Source organism: Spea bombifrons, chromosome 2, assembly GCF_027358695.1.
Source record: "Spea bombifrons isolate aSpeBom1 chromosome 2, aSpeBom1.2.pri, whole genome shotgun sequence".
NCBI lineage: Eukaryota > Metazoa > Chordata > Amphibia > Anura > Pelobatidae > Spea > Spea bombifrons.
The window spans coordinates 12,707,928-12,728,567 of record NC_071088.1 but is presented as its reverse complement, the minus strand read 5'-3'; the positions used below and the strand labels follow the sequence as shown (position 1 = coordinate 12,728,567).

At 43.0% G+C, this 20,640-nt stretch overlaps 1 protein-coding gene across 4 annotated transcripts in view; it reads left to right on the top strand.

Annotated features, from left to right (window-relative positions):
• The first annotated feature begins 12,246 nt into the window (after nt 1–12,246).
• Nucleotides 12,247–20,640, top strand: part of USP25 (ubiquitin specific peptidase 25) — a 43,706-nt gene continuing 35,312 nt past the window's right edge. For 2 of the 4 annotated variants that reach the window (XM_053456870.1, XM_053456866.1), the window contains exon 1: nt 12,249–12,514. In XM_053456870.1, coding sequence (XP_053312845.1) covers nt 12,473–12,514 — 42 coding nt within the window. In that variant the 5' untranslated portion in view covers nt 12,249–12,472. Of the gene's footprint in view, nt 12,515–20,640 lie in introns of all 4 variants that reach the window. The other 2 variants (XM_053456867.1, XM_053456868.1) reach the window with 2 other exon arrangements.

Below are 20,640 nucleotides of genomic sequence, written 5' to 3'. Positions count from 1 at the left end.
CGGGAACAAACGTCTAAGGGCTCGTGCTTATGCTCCTGCGTCAGCTGCTTAGGCACCCACCTGGCGCACACTTTACTGAACTTAAGGCTGTCATGAATCAGGGCAGAGGCAGATCTATCACTCACACTCAGCTTTCCTGCAACCTCTTCAACTGCTACTCCTCCCGCCTTCACCGTTTCCAACAAATATATAAAAGTGCGGAAACTTTTTGAACGTCCCTTGTATCTGTAAACGTTGAGACTAAAAAAGCTAAATTAAGGAAATATATAACGAGAAATGTATTTATGTATAACATCTTTTGGAATGCTTAAGATAATTGATTAAGTATACTGTGACAGTTTTTCAAAAATGACAGAAAAGCAAGAGCACCGAAATACAAATAGTATGATAAGCAGAAAAGTAAAAACAAACGTTAAGATGTGATAGTAGATCGGATGACATATCTCCATGCAGCATTTGTTACGCCCTATTCCAATGTTTTGACTCATCGGGGCAGCAACGACTGCTTTTGGTTCTGTCCCAATAAACAGCCATTTTTGGTATGTTTTGGGTTATCACATTGGAATAGGATGTAACATTTAAATAAATAGTTATTTTGTTATTCTCTGAACTTGAAAGTATTTTATCAGCCATTTGAGAACTCCATTAAACTTTGCAGATAGATATTATGTTTTATTAACTCAATCGGTACAGTAATGTATGTCCACCTTAACCCCTTGATGAAGAACGATGGGTATTTGTATGTCACACTGTCAAGTGATTGCTGTCAGAGACTGTGCTCGTCGGTTTTGTCAGGAGCCAGTGTTTACGCCTGTCCAGAGGCCACGGAAGGACAGCAACAAGCAATCCCCAAGCCTTACTGTATGTGCATATCATGGCTCCTAGAACATATCAAGTGTGTGTTAACCAGCAGCTAAGAAAGGCAATGTCTTTGTCAGCCTTAGTATCTACCTCTTTCCTCCATGAGTTAGAGAGAGACAGAGGAGAGCTAAAAAATACTGATGGGGATCATGTCAATGACCCCCCCAAAAAATAACACAATGTCATCAAGAATGCTTCACTGCTAAAGTATAGAGGTGGTTATCGAAGGTGAATACCCTATGATCAACACTGGGTAACTTAAGGTCCAGTTAGGGACAAAATTGTTACAAGCAAGCAAGAGTAGGGTACAGGAAATATGGGCCAGCCAGCCCAGCTCACAAGCATACCCTATATACAGAGTGTAACAAAAACAACCACGGACACTACATTTAACACACCTAGCCACAGAAACATGCCAGACAGTGTATGACCAAAGGCACAGAATATGTAACTGAAGTAGAACACATTCATGTCATCATCTATCTCTAGATGGACCCTGGGGGGAGGTTGCCTGGTACTTTGGTAGAGTTTTCTAGGAAGGAGGACTGTACGGTAATACTTGGACTACATAGCCAAGAGATCTATGAATACTCAAAGGCTAGCTGTGATCAAAACATGGACAGTAGATGTACCAGAACACCAAGCAAAGGGAGCAAATGAAGGTCATCAATGGACACATAGGCGACTCATATGTCTGTCAGAGCCTATTGTTGCTGTTGTATACAGCATTTTCGCATCTGTTAACATGTAACACACTAAGGTTGTCAGTCTATACAATGTCTAAACATTCTATACAATAATTACCATATTTGCTCGATTATTAGACAAGCTTTTTTCAGAGCAAAAGCTCTGAAAAATAACCATCGTCTTATAATCAGACCTCAAATAGAGGTACAAGACTAAGTTCCAGATCCTCCTCTCTGGCAGCCGGTGGGCGTCTGTGCGATACGCGCAGACAACCTCCGCTGCTGCCAGCACTTCCTCTGGGACTTCCTCTGGGACTTCTATGATGGAGTGCCGGCATCACATGACCTTTTGGTGCTCAGTCATAGAAGCCCCGGTGGAAGCGCCGGCAGCAGCGGCTGCCCCCACTACACCAAGGAATGTGAAGCATGGGGGACAAGTCTAGGGATGCACTGGTAAGTCGGGGGAGGGCAAGAGTGGCATATGGAGGGAGTATAAGGGCTTTCTGGAGGCAGAGTATAGGGGGTTAAAAGGAATATCAGGGAGGCAGAGTGGCATATAGGGGGTTAAAAAGAATATCAGGGAGGCAGAGTGGCACATAGGGGGTTAAAAGGAATATCAGGGAGGCAGAGTGGCATATAGGGGGTTAAAAAGAATTTCAGAGAGGCAGAGTGGCATATAGGGGTGTATAAGGAATATCTGGGGGGGCAGATGTGCATAACTGAGGGCAGATTGGCAAATAAAAGGAAATAAAAACAAAATAGACATTTTTCTCAATCATAGTTTTTATTAAATATGAAAAAATAGTTTACATGTGAATTAATATTTACTAGTAAAACTTTTTTTCCTATAGGGTAGTCTTATATTCAGGCTTTTTCTTTTTTTCCTAAATTAATATTCAAATTTTGGGGGGGGGTCGTCTTATAATCGAGCAAATACGGTACGTTTTATCTATGCAGCAACACACAACACATAAACCCAATAAAAATATAGAAACCATAAGTTGGCCTTTCCTACTTTTGTATGTGAAATAATAGGAGTTGCTAACAATGAAATTTGCACGTTGATTGTGTTATTTTATAGTATTTAATTGTATCTGCTCTGTCAAATATCCAAACACAAAAAAAGTAACAGCGACTGTATCTGGTAAGAAGAAGAACTGTCCCGATGAAGCCATTGCTGAGTTTTTATCAGGCTAGAGGCTAAGGATGTAAATGCACACAGTGGATATCTAATGACAGGACATGTCCCTGACGTGAAATAGTTTACTCTTGCATAACCAATGTATGGATGCCTTAACTGCCCCTCCGTCAGTAACTGTGAAGACAACTGCAGAGCCAAGTATAGCTTGAAGCACTGAGAAAGAAGCCACGACAATGCCAAAACCACTAACGCTCCTTATCTGTTGAGCAGAGAAGTATATGTCAGTGCCAGTGACCTTTTGAGATAGTTATAAGCATCATATTTTGGCTAAAGGCTGCACATTTCAGCCTTTTTGTACATGACATAATGCAATAGACAGGTACTGCCCAGTTAAAGTGAATTCACAAATCATTCTGATGGTATCTTGGTGGGAAGAGAATCTTACAGTAACTTACAGAATCATACAGTAACTTTAGATTTTGAAGCACCCAAGATATTTTAGGGTTTTACAAACAACAACGGTTGGGATGGAAGTCAATATTTTTTCTCAATGAGCGATAAATTAGGTAGGGATGTATTGAGCAGGGAAAATCTTAAGACATTTCATGCCATACAAACCTATGTATTCATCTATGAAATCCACCTAATTTTCGTGGTGATGGCTTAAATCTGTTAACATACTTATGCACTTCTTCTTCGGGTCTCCCATATGATAAAAGAACGCCTATTTCTTAACATATCCTGGATATACATTGTCTTAGTTGTTATAGCTTTTTGGGGAAAATGTGTCAAGCAAACATTTATACCTATTTTTTGTCCATTATGGGTAATCGATAAATGAAACAGAATGCCAGTGTGGTGATATTAAGGACTGGAAAATGGCTAGCTTTTGGGTAAACCTTTCATAAAGATTGGATTGTGCACCCATCTATATCTGTTGATGATTGTTTGTAATAGGAAACAGCAATGCTATCTTTCTCAGAGAAAAGTGTCAATGTTCACTGATGTTTAAATCGAGTCTCCGGATTTTCTTACAATGTCAGTTCAATTTAGTCATGGAAGCCATTGAGTTACAGTCTTGCACCGAGTACTAAGGGATATTGTGGATGGCGGCGGGCAGACCTGGGGTTTGGAGGACCTGGGCATGGCACTTTGTTTTTGATGGGATTGATTGGTGCCAGTTTCCACTCGTTTCTGGATTCACTTAATTTCTGGGTGTTGTGAATCATGACCACTAAGAGGACAACCTAACCACATATAGAGGTTTATTAACTAAAGGAGTGCTGTCAGAAGAGATTGCAGGAGAGCTGTGGTTTCAAATCCTTCACTTCCCTATATACAGTATTAGGAAGTTCCAGCCTCTGTGAGCTTGGTTGCCCCTGTATAATGTTTAGTTGAATCATTGCAATGTCTTTAAACTTTCCTTACCCATTGAATTATGCATTATACAGGACCAGCTCAGTCCTTCTTACTAGAGAAATCGTTCAGTGTTGGTCCTTCATAATGAATAGTGAAGTGAGGTTGAAACTACAGCTATCCTTTGAACTCTCTGTTTAGTGAATACTCCCCCATGAGTTGTGAACCCTTACAGTGAGGCTCATCACTTCACATGATCCAGCAGGTGGAGATGTTACATGTGTTTCACAATATTTTTTCATAAATGTCATGCTTCTTGAATGTCAATTGTTGCATATGAGAAGTATCAATTGGAATATTTGCACGCCAGTCATGTTAATTAGCTAAAAGGTTGCCCTGTAGTATGCAAAGTGTATAAAAGAAAAAAAGCAGGGGATGTCTGTGCTGCAGATCGAAGTACCGAAAGGACAGAGGTTACTGATCAGAAGACTGTATTATCCGGGAGAACTTAGGGGTATGTAGAATCATTATTAAACACTCATCTACAGACACCAGACAGGCCAGAATGCTTGTTGTTCCCTCAGAAATCTCATGGTGCTGCCACAACCACAAGGGATTCTGGGTAGGCGCATGTAAATAAGGTCAACAATTATCACCTTTTGCCACTATATCCACTTTATACATGGATCCCTTGAAAGCAATTGCCCTCTGTACAGGACAGCCTTTAGACAAAACTCGGGATTTCTGAGGCCTTCTGGCTTGTCTGGTGTCTGTAGATGAGTGTTTAATAATGCTTCTACATACCTCTAAATTTTAGTGGAAGGGTTTTCCATCACCTTTACCCACCATAACTTATGTAGTGGGAGAACTTACAAAGTGTAATATTTAGTCTTGGAGACTTCTTTGGAGCAAGTGTTCAAGATGATGTCATTAATGTGAATTCACGTTCATGTGGTCTTGCTTTTACCCTCACTTTTGTGAATGAAGGTGATTAGTCCACGTAACATTAATCATACCTGCAAACTTCCCAGGGTGGGCAATTTAGAGCTTAGACAGCTTTTAGTGGGTGGGAACTGGGGGGGGGGGCAGGCTGAACATGGATGATCAGAATAGCAGAAACTGGCCTGGAGATGCAGGAAAACAGAGCTTCACAAAGAGACGTTTGATTGTAATCTTTTGTGAATGCCTTTGGAACTCAAAGCATGCAATAGTGTCTTTCCTGCTGACATATTACAGCAATGCTTCCTAAACTGGCTATAACTCTCTTGCTCAGCCAGTTGAAACTAGCAGAAGCGACTACAGTCAACATCAGTCAGTATCAGCTCACATCACCATACTGCAAGTTTCAACGAAAGCTCAGAAGCAGAAGGGATCAGAGGGTTCCTGAACAATCATGCTTTGTATCATTTAAAGTTCACCTTGAAGGAGTTTTTTAAGAATGTTAACAAAAGCCAAGCCACCTGTAGTTAAATTCAGACAAAAAGATACATCTGTCTAGGGCCCAGACACTCCATGGGGGCCCACACTGGCCCTTGATGCCCAACAAAGGGGGAGGGACAAAAAAGCAAAGGGATCTAGATAGATGCGTTTCCTCTTTGTAGCTGCATCATCTGCTGGTAGGAAGCACCCGCAAAATGACATCATATCCTGGTGCTTAGTAGCGGATGGCACGCAGACCTCCACGTTGTACTCAGGACCAGGGGGCATGGAGGGAAGCTTTCCCCATTAAATATAAAGCTGACCCAGCATGCAGGTCCAGTTCGGCCCATCTCGCAGGTGACACTCAATTGGATGGGCCATTCCTTAGTCATAGTGAAGTCCATGAGTTGAAATGTTCAAAACAACAGAGGATCATATACTAACGGAGCAATTTCTCACTAACTCTGAAATTAAAAACACATAAAATGTGATTCCCTAATATGCAGATCACATGGACGGTTACATGGAAATTGAAACTGTGGCAAAACATCTAACCACAAAAAAGTAAATATGTCTCACTCATAACAACGGCTTTTTGTCTCTTCTTGTGGTTTTCTTGCTTAAATGAGTCAGATGTGGAGTTATTTCCATATGATCTTTGATTACAGTTTTTATCTGTAACATGTGACTTTATATGAAATAAACTCTTCATTGAAATGATGTCCCAGGCGGATGACCAAAAAAATTCACTTTCCCTTAGAGAAAAAACTGAGGGTGTTTGTAAATAAGTAGGACTTCTATTTTCTGTTAAAAAAGGAGTAGGTTTAACTACTATTAGCATTTACTTTATGTGTGTTGATTATATTCCAAAGGTACACTAACAAGCTCAGATCATCTGGGAAGGGGATACTGTACTAAAGATCTCATTACTGAGATACTATTTTCCCCGTTCCAAATTCTTTTATTTTTCTTACTTGTTGTAACCGGCAGGGAATGGTAAGGAGTAGTGAAAAATTAAGCCGAGGTCAAGGGTAGGAGCAGGCAGGATAACCGAGAAGCTGAGCCGAGGTCATGGACAGGAGCGGGAAGGGTAAACTGAAACGAGCGGAGGTCAAAACCGTACAGTCACAAAAAAATGCAAACAGAGCCCAGAGTACTAATAAAGAAACTCTTTGACAGGCAATGAGTGGTCAGCTGAGGTGTCCTTAAATAGCCCCAGGTAAAAAAACCCACCTTCTGCTAATTGCTGGAATGTATAGAAAAAAAGGGTAATATCTATTGCGCCGCAGGTTGTAACGGTCGGCCATCTTTGATGTGGCACGCATGCGTAGTTGGCTGTTTATTCCTTTCGTCGGCCATCTTTGGTGTGGCACGCGCATGTGCGCTGGTGGGTAAGAAACTTTACATTTGTCTGTATTGAACTTCATTTGCCACGTGCCTGCCCAGTCCCACACTCTGTCTAAATCCTCCTGCAGAGAAGCAACATCAACGTTAGACTGTATTATCCTATCTAATTTTGTGTCATCAGCAAATACTAAGGCATGGCTCTCAATGCAATGGGAGATTATTAACCCCTTAAGGACAATGGGCGGTCCCTAAACCCATTGAAAACAATGCATTTTGAGCCCGTACATGTACTGGCTTTGTCATTAAGGGGTTAACAATTCTACCTTTTTCAATCCTAATGCATACATTTGCCCCTAAGCCTATTTCTGACAATTTGTACAGTAGCCTTTTGTGTGGAACTATATCAAATGCCTTAGCAAAGTCCAAATAGATCACATCTACTGCCGCTTCTAGTTATATGACTGCTTCATAGAATGATATAAGGTTGGTTTAATGACTGTCTTTCACAAAACCATGCTGACGTTTACTAATTATATTCTGATTCTAAATGTATTCTTGGCAACCCTTCAAACAATTTCCCCACATCAAATGTCAAGCTCCCTGGCCTGTAGTTGCCCTCCAGAGATTTTGAGGCCTTTAAATATGGGCATATACCTGAACCGAAAGAATCCCTAGAGATCAAAAATAATTGTCTGGCCGGCATTAGGCTTAACTACTTAAGTACTGTCTGCCTTAACAGTGTTTCATTTCCTAAGCACTTTTTCCTGTATCAGACAATCCCATGTTTGTTGGAAAGGTTTTATAAAATCAGCCAGCAGGGGCTCAGCTGTTGGCGTCAACAGGAATGTTAAAATTATTTAACATATCTCTGTCTCTGTCCTCACCAAGTTTGCAATTTCAGAGGTTTTATTTCCTGTCTTACATTACTGGTGAGCCACACTGGCGTGTTTTGCATTTGTTTCCCAAAGGTATACATTGATGTGCGTGATGACCTCAGCCTGTCAAAGTTGGCCCTTCTAAAATTAAGCATCTTGGTGAAGCAGTTACCCATTTGATTTTTTAAATTAATCTCAAGTGAAACCATGTTATGGTCACTATTGTTTGATATAAGCTCCAGATCTAGACAGGCATCCCTAGTGGTTGGGGTCTCTACTTTGGCGGCTTCTAGCATATACCCACAAGTAATGTGCAACTCTTTTTATGCTAATTTCCATCCATAATGTCTCCACATTAGTACCAGAGTCATCACACACACACATGCACACTTTTCTTTATACTAGGCTTACATTGAGGGTTCACATAAAAACAAACCAGTACCACCAGCACTTATCCAGCCTTACTAGCAATGTTCCATCTAATTTTTCTTAGGTGGTGTGCGCAGAAAATTTCTCTTGTGCAAAAATGTTCCCAGAGCCAAAATTATGTGCGCACAATTTTTGGACGTGTGCGCTCTCTAAAAATGCTATGTGCACGCGCACAAGCGCACAGCTTAGAGGGAACACTGCTTACTAGCATTACTGTGTGGGGGGGGGGGGTACTAACCTGGCTGCTATGATCTCATCTTCCCAGCATCTGCACACAAACTGGCAAACATGTTGGGGGGTAAATAGCCGACAACAAGCCTCCCAACCTCTCTAGCTGCCTGGGTGCAGTGAGGTTGATAGCTATCAGTCCAAGATAGCCCCCACTCACAGGACTTAAATAAATAGGTAATTTAGTCACACAACCATCAACGTTTCAGTCTTTGTCAGGATAATATATTGCATCACTTCCTTAATGTCACATATCTTAATCAAAACACCAATACCCACACTCTATATTGGTCATCTTAACCCCTTGTAATCCTGGGTTGTTTCCACAGGTATAATTGTAACCGTGTCACAATCAAACAAATCTTTGGCATAATTCATGACATTAAAGTAACTGTTTCCAGTATAGACTTTCCAGGATATATATACTATATACGCACTAGAACAATGAGAAACATAAGGTTGATAGATTCTCACAGCCAAATGCAATGGGTTCAAGTGCTGTGACCATCTCTCTCATTGTTCTAGTGCTTATTTACATCAAGTTTATACTGTAGCAGTTACTTACATGTCATGAATCATGCCAAAGGATTTGTGTTTAAACTGATGACACTGTTACAACTATACTGGTGGAAATTGCATGTTATTAATACAATTGGCAGTTAAACCCTTTGTGACAATTTTTAACATTTTTGGGGTCTTTAGCTGTAATTTTCTTCTTTCTCATTTACAGTACCTAGACAAATTATGTACTGTTTTTTTTCCAGGACAAGGGCTTTCTTTTGATCATTATTTAATTATATTATATATGTTATATAAAAAGAGAATAAACTATGGTGATAAATTGAAAGCAAAAACACTTTTTTTTTTATGCCATGGGTAGAAGTCCTTAAAATACACCCTTAAATTCTACCCTATTTTTATTCTTGTTTTTGTACTTTGATAATCACTGGAGTCTTTATTATCTTTACATTTTATTAATTTTTTTATTCTTTCTTTTTAATATTTTAGTTTGCATTTATTTCTTAGTCATTCTTTTTTGTCTCTGTGATAATTAAGTTTCTGGATACAGGGTGTAGTATTTGGGCGAATGAAATTCCATGTCAGGTAGATGACAAGTAAGGTCCCACTTTGGTGTCATGAATTTCTTGTGCCAGCTTTCTAATTAGGGGAAAAAACCGAGTACCTACTTACATGAGACGTGATCGGGCATGAAACATATTTCCAGAGTACATACCAGGAGGGTGTAATAATAGCGTGAGGAATTAGTACTGAATGTTCTTAACAGTTATACCTGCCGGGCTCCATTGCAATATTCCCCCTAACAAACTCAAATGGGAGCAGACTCCACACCAACATTAATGGGGAATGAGCTGAACTCAACTGGAACTAATCACGTGAACGACCATGGTAGTCATCAAACATCAAATTCATTTAGTGAGCAGAGCTCCATTTCTATGCTAATGCCTATTTAAATTACCTAATCCATTGTGTATTAATTATATGACCTGAAAGCACCTGTATACAAAGTGGCTCATAGATACGGAGTGAAATGACATCATAAGAAGGTTAAACCTCTATTACCTTCACTCTCAAGAACAGATTCAAAAGAAACCACAAGAGTTTACATTTTTTGGATTTTTTTTTTAATTTAAGTTAGAACCAAAATAGTACATTGAAGGAAAAAAAACCTAGGGCAATTACACAGCTCTAAAGGGGAAAAAAATCCTTCCAGACCCTACAACTAACCCACAGCCTGATCCTAAATTTTACATTTAGCAATCCAGAGGAAGGCGAATAATGCAAGTTCTATTGTTTTATCCAGTTACTGACTAATACGGTGGATTCAGCTCTCCGGGAGCTCTATATGGCCCTAGGCCTCCATATATTAACCTATAGATTACATAGCATTGGATAATTAAATATCTAACAATGTCCGGCCCCCAGCTTCGGCTTTCTGATTTTGTGACAACAATGTTTAGATTTGATCATATATATTTTATATGCATATTTTCCATGTGTTCCATATTTATACAATTTTATAATGCTAGCCGTATACTCTCAGTATAAATTAACCAGCATAATTCATACACAGAGAAAGAGGGTCAATTCTTTCCTAATTTGTTATATGCATATATGCAACTACATTCCTTTTCTACTGAAACTTAGATTGTTTTCCATGTATAGATTCTATTACACTTAAAATCAATATGGTACGTTACAATAAATATTGTTAACCCTTCAAATACTTGTTGTTATGAGTAAATGCCAGTGCTGGCCAATGAAACGCAAATTGTATAACCTCCATACACAAAGATCAGCTGTTACATTCTGAGCACTGACAGGTGAAGTGAATAACACTCATAGTCAGTTGGTGGGATATATTAGGCAGTAAGTGAACATTTCGTCCTCAAAGTTGATGTGTTAGAAGCAGGAAAACTCCCGGTCTGCAGTGGTCAGTACCTATCAGAAGCAGTCCAAGGAAGGAAAATCAGTGAACCAGTGTCAGGGTCATGGATGGCCAGGGCTCATTGATGCACATGGAGGGCAAAGACTGGCCCCTGTGGCCAAACAGACGAGCTATTGTAGCTGAAATTGCTGAAAAAGTTCATGCTGGTTCTGTTATAGAAAGGTTTCAGAACACACAGAGCATTGCAGTTTGTTGTGTATGGGGGAGACCAGTCAAGGTGCCCATGCTGACCCCTGTCCACTGGCAAAAGCGCCTACAATGGTTACGTGAGCATAAGAACTGGTCTGATGAATGATGTTTTCTTTTACATCACGTGGATGGCCGGGTGCGTCGTTTACCTGGATAACAAACGGCACCAGGACGCATCCATGGAGGCCGCACCTCGCAACTTACAGGACTTAAAAGATCTGCTGCTAACTTCTCGGTGCCGGATATCACAGCGCACCTTCAGAGGTCTAGTGGAGTCCATGCCTCGACGCAAAAGGGGGACCTACACAATATTAGGCAGGCAGTCATAATGTTATCGCTGATCGGTGTATATTGATAAAGATTATTGTTAATGAAATATACTTGGTTAACCTCGTAACTGTAACCAAAGCCTTTAAAATCCCATGTTTCTATATGTAAATTACGAGTTTCCGGTTCAGACGTTATTACCTACTATATCTCCGGCATTTCATATGCAAGACCCCATCCAGTATCGTGACCCCGAGACTCCTGACAGCTCTGTGATAAGTAGCACCAATTGTTGGACCATTTGCATCCCGGAGTAGGTTTGCTCACAGCCCACCTCTTGTGCCCCCAAGCGATCACCTAATACACGCCATCACCGCAACTGGTGTAAGAGAGGTCACGTCGGTCATACCGCTAGCCCTGCAGGCCTCTCTCCCTCACTCCCAGCACTCTGAGTCTGAGCATGAGAAAGTGCTGGAGTGTGAGTGAGCAGAAGATAAATATGTGCATGTGAGTGAGTGTGTGTAAGCATGTTACCGTGTATAAATAACACTGCGTCTGTGTGTGAGAGGAGCTTAGGGACCCCCAGCCTAAATCTGAAACAAGGACCCGGCCATTGTTTGTTATGCCACTAAAGAGAGAGAAATTACATCCATATCTGGCCCATTGAACAGCGGCGATACATCGCACGAACAGGCACAGGGGCCGTCACCCGCTGAGCCTCTGGCCCGGAACCGGTGACGCGCCGCATAGTAAATGCAATGGGCTCTTCCAGGGGACGCAGAGTCTGCTCAGGGAAACTCCTCAAGAAATCTGACCCTTCCAATACACGTTAAAGTCCGTATTGCCAGGCAGGGAGAGAGCGGCAGCTGCCGTTTGCTCTGCTGCACTTGGCGTCCGTCTGGTCTGTGGCCGAGCCCCGAGCTCTCCGTGCGGCTGCTCCCGCGGTGGGGGGAGGAGTGGCGGAGGCCCGGCCCCCGGTGACTCTGTGCATGTGAGTGGTAGGAGTGGTGCTGAGCTGCTCGGGAGAGACGGGCGGTGTCAGTGAGCAGCAGCAGCGCGCAGAGGCTGCCATTCCCAGGCCCGGACATCCTGCAGCTGATGGCTAATGGTCCCGCCAAGCTGCCCCTGACAGCCCTTCGCTTCGCCGACTCTTTCCCGTGTTCGGGGTTTCAGCTGCACAGGCAGGGGCAGGAGGAGGAGCTGGGCCATGACCGTGGAGCAAAATGTCCTGCAGCAAAACTCCCAGAAGGTAAGAGGCGCCGTGCACCGCCCTGTGGGCTCAATACCCCCTCCGCTTATCCCGGGGTGCCCATGCTGTTACCCTTCCTTACCCTCTTCCTCCGGGGTGCCCGTTGCAGTCAGTCGTGTTCCCCGTGTGCCCAGCATACACTAGTGCCCCCCTAACCCTTTTCCATACGGCTGTATCCCCTGCGCCGCCCCCCGAATGCACACACGTTACCTCCCGCCGTGCAGCCGCTTCACCGGTCTTGCAGTTGAGCGTTATCCGCTCCGCAGGCCCCGGTGATGATCGATATTCATTGGCTTTGGTGCAAATGCATTAGGAATGTGACTTCATTCCCCCTGTGGCTGAGCATGTTGGGAGCTGCCGGGGTGTTTCTAGTGCCTCGGGCGGATATAGACATTTCGGGGGATGAGGAGCCCCGCGTGTTGGGGTATATGCCGTGGCCTATGCGTGTTCTGCATGGCTGGGTACTGGGAGGGCTGCCAAGCACAGCTTGTGGCCGGGTGAGGTCACGCTCCAGCCGGCTGCTTTGTGTACTAGAGCTCCTGGTCTTGAAGCCTAATCCTGGAGCGGAGGGGGTGGGGCGGCGCTGTCACTCCCTGGCTTCTCCCAAATTGGTGTTCATGTAGCTAGGTGGCAGATAGAATAGTCCATCGCGTTACCTGGCAGAGGACACTGTAGCCGAGGTGTTCCGGCTTGGGTTCCCCCGGTTCCGGCTTGGGTTTGCTTTTCTCCGGGTGCCGGGCCGTAGCGCTAGTGATTGTTACCGAGCATCTTGCGTGGCACACAGACAAGGCACTGATGTTGCCATAGCAGAAGAAAAAAAAACCTTTCTGAAAGTATCAGATTTTTATATTTTTCCGGTTTTGCTCATTTTCTTTCCGTGGCTAACATGGTGCAATTCTATACGTCTACAACTAGTGATGGAAGAGCTACGTACACTCAGGCGTCTTAATGAACATATAATGTGTGTGTGTGCTGGCTCCGGCTGCCCATCTGGTACCCAGGGCTAATGCCTGATGGCCGACAGATACTCTAGCGGTCCGCTGCCCCGGCGGCCGGATAGGCATCTCGTATCCCGCTGTCGGCTGCGCCTTGTAAAGGTCCAGGGCCGGTTCGTCATCTCCAGTCCGGCCCTGTATGTGTGCGCTCTTAATGCAGATTTAAGGCAAATACCACAAGCCCTCCAAACGTGATTTCAGAAATGTGTCGCTGCTGATTTTTGGTAAATGTTGGCTGTCTTGCACCGACATTCTTTTAGCCTCTGCCTCAAAGCCGGTCTCTGTAGACATCATCTATGTCCCCCACGGTGTAGGAGATTCTGTGCCGGCTCTGCGGCTACCGTAGACCTGCGGATGGCTACGAATTGGGTTCCGCGCACCCAATCTTTTCATTCTTTGGTGTTCTCTGTCTCGGTTTGGATCAGGTAGCTTCTGTTCAGGTGAAAGGCAAACACCATTGTTTGTTTCTCTCCTGTATACCATGTAGCAGCCTGACCCAAGACATATTTCACTAATTATTTCTAGTATTATTATGAACGCGGTTATTGGCCTCCTATAGATACGGATTAGCGTCATGCGTTGTAAAGTAGCGTTTTATTTCATGCTGCTGCTACATTTAATCTATTGTTATTTAAAGCGTGTCTCGGGAGAGAGAAGTGTTCTGCGTCAAACTCTTTTCCCGAGCAGAAGAGGCGAGGTAAATAACCAGATTCTGTCCAGTAACGCCTCGATGACCTCTCCGTGCTGCGAATCAGCAGTTGATTTTAAGTGATTTGTGGGAAGCAGTGGAAATCGGTCAGACTGGGATGTCCTTTATTCAGCTCCACTCACGGGGAGCTTAAAGGGGCAGTTTAATGTCTCTGACACCCCTACCATGTATCAATTATGTTTGATAATTAACGTAATAGTGTCCCACTGATATAATGCGGCCCTCACATTGATCTGCCGTTGGGTACATTTAATAAACAGCATTATCGTTTGTTTAGTTATTGCATAAAACATTTATTATGAGTTATTTTTAAGTCCCAAGATTCTACCAGAAGTTTCTGGCTACATTGTCGCAGTAAAGCTGTTGGATGGTTTCTGGAGTGAAAAGGTAGCTGTAAAGCTGGCGTCCCAGAGAATAAGGAGTTCTCCAACACGATGGGAAGAGGTCATCAGTGGGGACCACTTCTGGTTCATGTCCTTCCGTTTCATAGCACTGATGGAGCCACATGGAGGCGTTGGCTGCCAATAAGCACCGTGGGGGGGGGGTTGTAGCTCAAGAGCTGGAGGGCTTCTTGTTGGCTTCCCCAGTCCTCGTGTTTAAACGATGGCTGACAGAAGCTGAAGGAGCTGGTGAAGAGCAAGTGCTTGGATTTGTTGGTTTTCTTATCATGTTTGTTAGTCCCGAACACGTTCTGTTTCGTTGTATTTACACGCGGTATTTGTTCCGTGTTGTGTATAAATAATTTATATTGCAATAACAAGACACTTTACATTTACCCCGGAGTGTAATCTTTTTCAATCTTTGATTTGCATTTTTAACCCTGCTGGTGAATGGTGAGCCTAGTTTTTTTTTTTTCACTGAATTGAAGTAATTAAAACCATTGCTGCTTGTCATAAAGCCGTATTTCTATAATAGTCCATTTAACATCAAAACGGTATGCGTTCCAAATGCTGATTGTCCCACTAACCGTATGAGTAATACTGTAACTAGTGGCTTTAAGGGACAACCCGCGGGGACCTCTGGACAATGAAGGCACACAGAAGTACTTTGTACCGACATTTCAAGCTGCTTCTTCTCTACTTAGGGCCACAAGTACGAGGGAAAGCACGGCCACTAAAATCAATGGGATCGCTTTCCATGCTTGCGCATGCAGAAAGGGGGTCTCGATAGAACCCCCAATACACTCGCAGAGCCAGTGCTGGAAGTTTGCAGAATCAAGGGGACTTCTCAGCTATGGTATTTTTTTTTTTTTTCAGTTGCGCTGTACAAGGAAAGCATTTAAGCGCACTTCCCAAACATGTGCCGTATCGCTGTCAGTGGACTCGGTGATACACGCGGGGCGAGCGGCGCCCGTTCGCTGTGGAACGTTTCTAGTTCTTGCGAATTGAAGCGTCCCTGTTAAGCCTTTGCTGCTGATTGAAGCTACCGTGGGAGGTGGTGCTTTTTTAATAGTTTTTATTAAAAAAAAACAATCACTACTACTTGCGCACATGTTTTATATATATTTTTTTCATTTTTTTGTCGTTGACCCCCCAAAAATGTAATTTCTGCCACAGGAAATTGACCCCAGATGATATTCCATCACGATTGTAAATCCGGAGCGGTGGGACTTCTGTTGTCCGTTTTTTTCCTGTAGGAAGTGTTCGAGGCAATAAATATTTACATCTTCCATGTAACGCAGGGAGGGCCGAAACATCCCAGGCGCTTTCCAAATAGCTTTTAAATGAACTTTCTGTTTCGAGAACGGAGCCTGTTAGGCGGTTCCTTGGCAGGAATACTTTATTTGTTCTCTGTATTTGTATTTATTAACCTTTTTCTGGCCACGGATCCCCAATAACACATTACAAGTACAGTTCATAATTAGCTATTTGCAACTTAGTATCGTCATCATCGGAATTTGAAACGGCCAGTAAAGTATAGTTTCTATATCACCGGAATGTGTAGAAACTCGGCAGCTCATAAGAACTATTTGGTCCGTGTATTCTGCCCATTGTGTCCTGCGGTAGGAACCTCAAATCCTTTGCTCTTTGGTGGCTTACTAAGTTAGGTTCAAGTTCAACCTTTGATGTTGGTGGTCTTATGTTCCGCATAATCACATTAAATTCCCTTATTGTATTAACCTCTTTACTGGGAGGCTGTTCCAATTATCTACCACCCTCTCAGTAAAGTAAAAGTTCTTTGTATGACATCTTCGTCTCTGACCCTCTAGTCTTAGACGCTGTCCTCCTGTGAAATATACTCAGAACTTGGAATACTGTACGTCGACTACCTTTTGTTTTTGGGTCTTTCGCGGATTCTATCGGCGTTCCTGTGAGCTGGGTAAATAAATCTGGGCTATTAGACTGGCACATGCGCAAGCTGAGGGGGCACGCTTACAAACGCCAAGTGCTTTTCCCTGGCAGCTGCGGTCATCAGGGAACTCGCTCAACAACGTAGGCAGTCGATGACGGCCAACTGAAAGAGTCTTGGCAAAGTTGACGGAAACCTGTTAGTGACTTAAATCTTTTAACGACCTTCTTGCTGTTCCCCATTAACTCTTCCTCTTGGTTCATGCTGTACGTTTTATCTTTCCCAGATTAACTGGAGATGGCTTTAGATTGTCACAGGTTGGGTTGTGTTTGAGAGGGTGGTAGATAAGGGGAACAGCCTCCTAGCAGAAGTGGTGGAGGCAGATGCAGTGAGGGGTTTAAACATGAATAAAGCTCTAGAATCAAGGACAAGACCAAGGACTGATGAAGGTCTGAGTTTTTGCATCATGAAAAATGGGCAGACTAGATGGGCTGAATAGTTCTTTTCTGCCATCAAATTCTATTTTTGCACTTGGGCCCATGTATAATGTAAGCATGGTTGAACTTGGCGCGGCACAATCCGCAGGAGAGCTCCTTGTCATGGAGAAGGTTCCACATCTAGAACTTTAATGTAGGCCATTTTTATTATTTGTTTCCACTTTGCAAAAAAAATATTTTATTCTTAACAGGAGGATGTGCATCCTTGATGTTAAAATGTTAACCAACAACAAATTTATTAGCCGCTTGGCATCGGCCACAGAAGACATGGCCCTGAAGTCCTATAATGTAAAGTATGGGAGAACAGGTGGCAGTCATGGGATCCCGAGACGGGTCGGGCGATGCACATAGGATTTGGCGCAGAGCCTTAAACCCTGAAATATTTTGGAAGCGAAATTGAATCTTGGGAATTAAGAAATGTTTGAGAAGTCACATGTGAGGAGAATGGTACTCCAGGGCACTTGGGAGTGTGGTGTCATTCTGTGGCAATATAACTAAGGCTGTCTCGACAAACGGGGCGGCTTCTTGTGTCTTTACAGATAGACCTGCAGACGGTGGGGTCTCTTCAGTCTGTAGATCTCTCCGCTGATCTTACGTGTTTTCTTTTCACGTTCATTACGTGGGAATGTTTTATGTCGAGAGAGTTGAATGTTGTAGAGAGCTGATGGTCTGGGATATTTGATTGCGTTAAAAAGAGCGCCTTTCCTTGTCTAGTTGGGAGGCTTTCTGGTTTTGGAAGAATAAGGATAATGCTTGGATTATAGAAAAGTAGAAGGAGGACCTCTGTTCCAACACTCTGAGAGTTTAGGGGGCCATTTGGTCATAAAATTGCCCGTATTTTTGTTTTTAGAAAATGAGTGTATTATGGCTGTTGAGTAGCAGGAGAATCTTACATAAAACCTCATGGTATTTTATGGCTGTATTTTAATATTTAATCCACTTTCCCAGGTAATTTAAGAAAAAGAGCATTTTACACAAACGTTACAGTAATAGTTATAAACGCAGCCGTGTGAATTATTCAGAACGATCCGTTTTATTTTTTGTATACCCCGAATGACCTTTAAAGAAAGCGGTGTGTTCTTTGCGATTTGCTATTTACTGTCCGGTAAGACTTTCCAGGCTAAGTTTAGATTGCGTGTAAGCGTTTCCTAACGGCACCGGTCAATGCTCATCATCCTCGGTAACGTGTTTGTGGTTTCATCACACCGAGGCAATACACTATAGATATGTGCAGAACAAGCCTAAAGAATTGGCCACTTCGTTTACACAAATGATGGAGGCAACAGGTGCTTCTTCTGGCAGCAGGATCCTGACTGAGAGGCAGCGTGTGTAAAGTCCTTCTCGATGGGCTTTATTCACTAAAGGGAGAGTTGTGGTTTCAAGTCCCTCACTTCACTATCCATTCTGAAGGCCCAGCACTGGCAGATTTCTAAGGCGAGATGGGCTGAGCTGGCCCTGTATGGGGCATAATTTAATGTGTAAGTAAACATCTCTCTGATTTCATTACACATAATACAGGGCCTGCAAAGCTCGTTCTGCAGCAGAAGCTCGCTGGGGTCGGTCATTTATAATGTATAGTGAAGTCAGGGAGTTGAAACAAAAGCTCTCCTTTATTAAGTAGACCCCCGATGTAGTGCATGGTCCATGCAGATTGGATGGGTATGAGAGCTCTCCAACATCTATTCAAGGAGTATGGTTGGGGTCAAAGGATGAAGTCCTGATGTTGGGCAAGTTCATTGGAGTGTTTCCTTCTCTAAAATTAGAGTAGCGTCTTGGCACAGATAAGTGGCACAAATCTCCTTCCTGATTGGCCGCCCATTTAAAAGCTTTAAATCTGTAGCATCTTCTAAAAGCAGTAATAAAGAGAAGGTCTAGACTAGAGGGATAGTCCAACGCCCCATGCATCTCCACCAACAAAGGATGTATGTTAATGTTATTATGCGTTCCTCATCTGAAAGAAAAGACATGCACTTGCCTTTAGGAGAAGCTGCAGTGCATTAGTGTTGAAACCCCCAAACTCATGTGCAAGCTGGTGCCGGAGCAGACTGAGGCGAGCATACACGCGTGTGCTGCACTGTACCAGAGATGTGCTCCGAAACACACGCAACTCCTGCAATGCAAATATCTGGGGGGGGGAGGGGTGAGAGGAGATGCTGCGCATTGGCAATGGAAAAAATATTTTAAAAGTGACACTCGACTGTCAGACGCGTGAAAGTGCGCATCATGACTTGAAGCGTCCCTTAGGGCTGCAATAATCTATATAGCACGGTTCACGTCAAATACTACGTCATTCTATATACTTTCTTCTAGCAAATGTGAATCTATAAAAAAGTATAATGATCCTGAAGCTCCCATGCCACCACATACATAGAATGTATCTCTGTGATCTCATTGATACCTAACTGGCATGCGCAATGTATAGATCTATATTTAAATACATAATATGCCGCAGTATTAACATATTAGAATTACATTCGTTTAGCGGGGGGGGGGGGAAATCACATTTTAAGCATTTGCTAGCAATACGAAGCCATCTGTGATTAGAAGGTGATGAAAACGGCTCGGAATCTGTACTTGATGAAGGGCATATAACAGACGATGGCACGTTTGGCCCTTTTGGTTTCACTTCCACCTTTCTCTTCCTTCTAATTACCAAAGGCTCGTGATCTTTGGTTTTATCTTCATTGGAAGGAACTGGTGCTCGTGTAAGAGCCCAGAATTCGAGGCATCCCAGCGTGCGTACCATGCGCCCCACCTCGTACCATAGACTCACGAGACAAGCACTTGGAAGCACACGATACACGTATGTCGCAGCTCGTGTCAGGCTTAAAGGGCCAGTAAACAAAACACATTAGGGTAGTCGTTCTGATAACTTGTGTTGAATAGTAGCGTATGGAGAATTTATTTTCACATCTTTTAGCTATGCATATGGCTGTTTTTGTGCTTTATTGAGAGAGTGATGGGATGCTGTCAAATTCTAGGTCTTTCTGTGTTTCTGTTACGCATATCTGTAGCAATATGCCCCAAAAATCTTCAGGAGGATCTATCCCAACTATAAGAATAGTTCAATTCAGTTTTATGTGGTTTTTCTGTGCAATTGTTTAAGAGTTTTTGGCTTAAACGTAAAGCAATTTTCCACCTTGCACGTTTGGTTAATAATGGGATGACTTCTTATTCCTTTTCTTTGGCATATCACGTAGTAGATTTTCCTTTTATTTTGTAACATAATTAATAAAAAGGTTCAAACATAAAGATAACGCAGCGTCTGCTTTGGTGTCCCATGACAAATGTCCCCGTCCTCCCCAAATAATTGAAATGATTAAACAGTTATTTCTGGGGATGGTTTAGGCTGTTCTGGGAATGGTGTTTTAAAGGGACAGTCGTGCCAAATCCTTCACATCAGAGACAGCTTTGCTAGCTGATGGAAGGCAGTTTTGCGAATTGACCAAAAAGAGAAGGACTGCGAGCAAAACGCCTCTGATGTTAAGCCTTGTTATGTGCCTTTTATGTTCGTTCCCAGTAGTTAGGGACCCAAAACACTCCTGAATCCCTCTCACCTCCCATCTAATAGATTGTAAGCTCACAAGAAGCAGGAGCTTCTGCACTGGTGTGTCTTGTGGTGTTTTTGCTCATCAG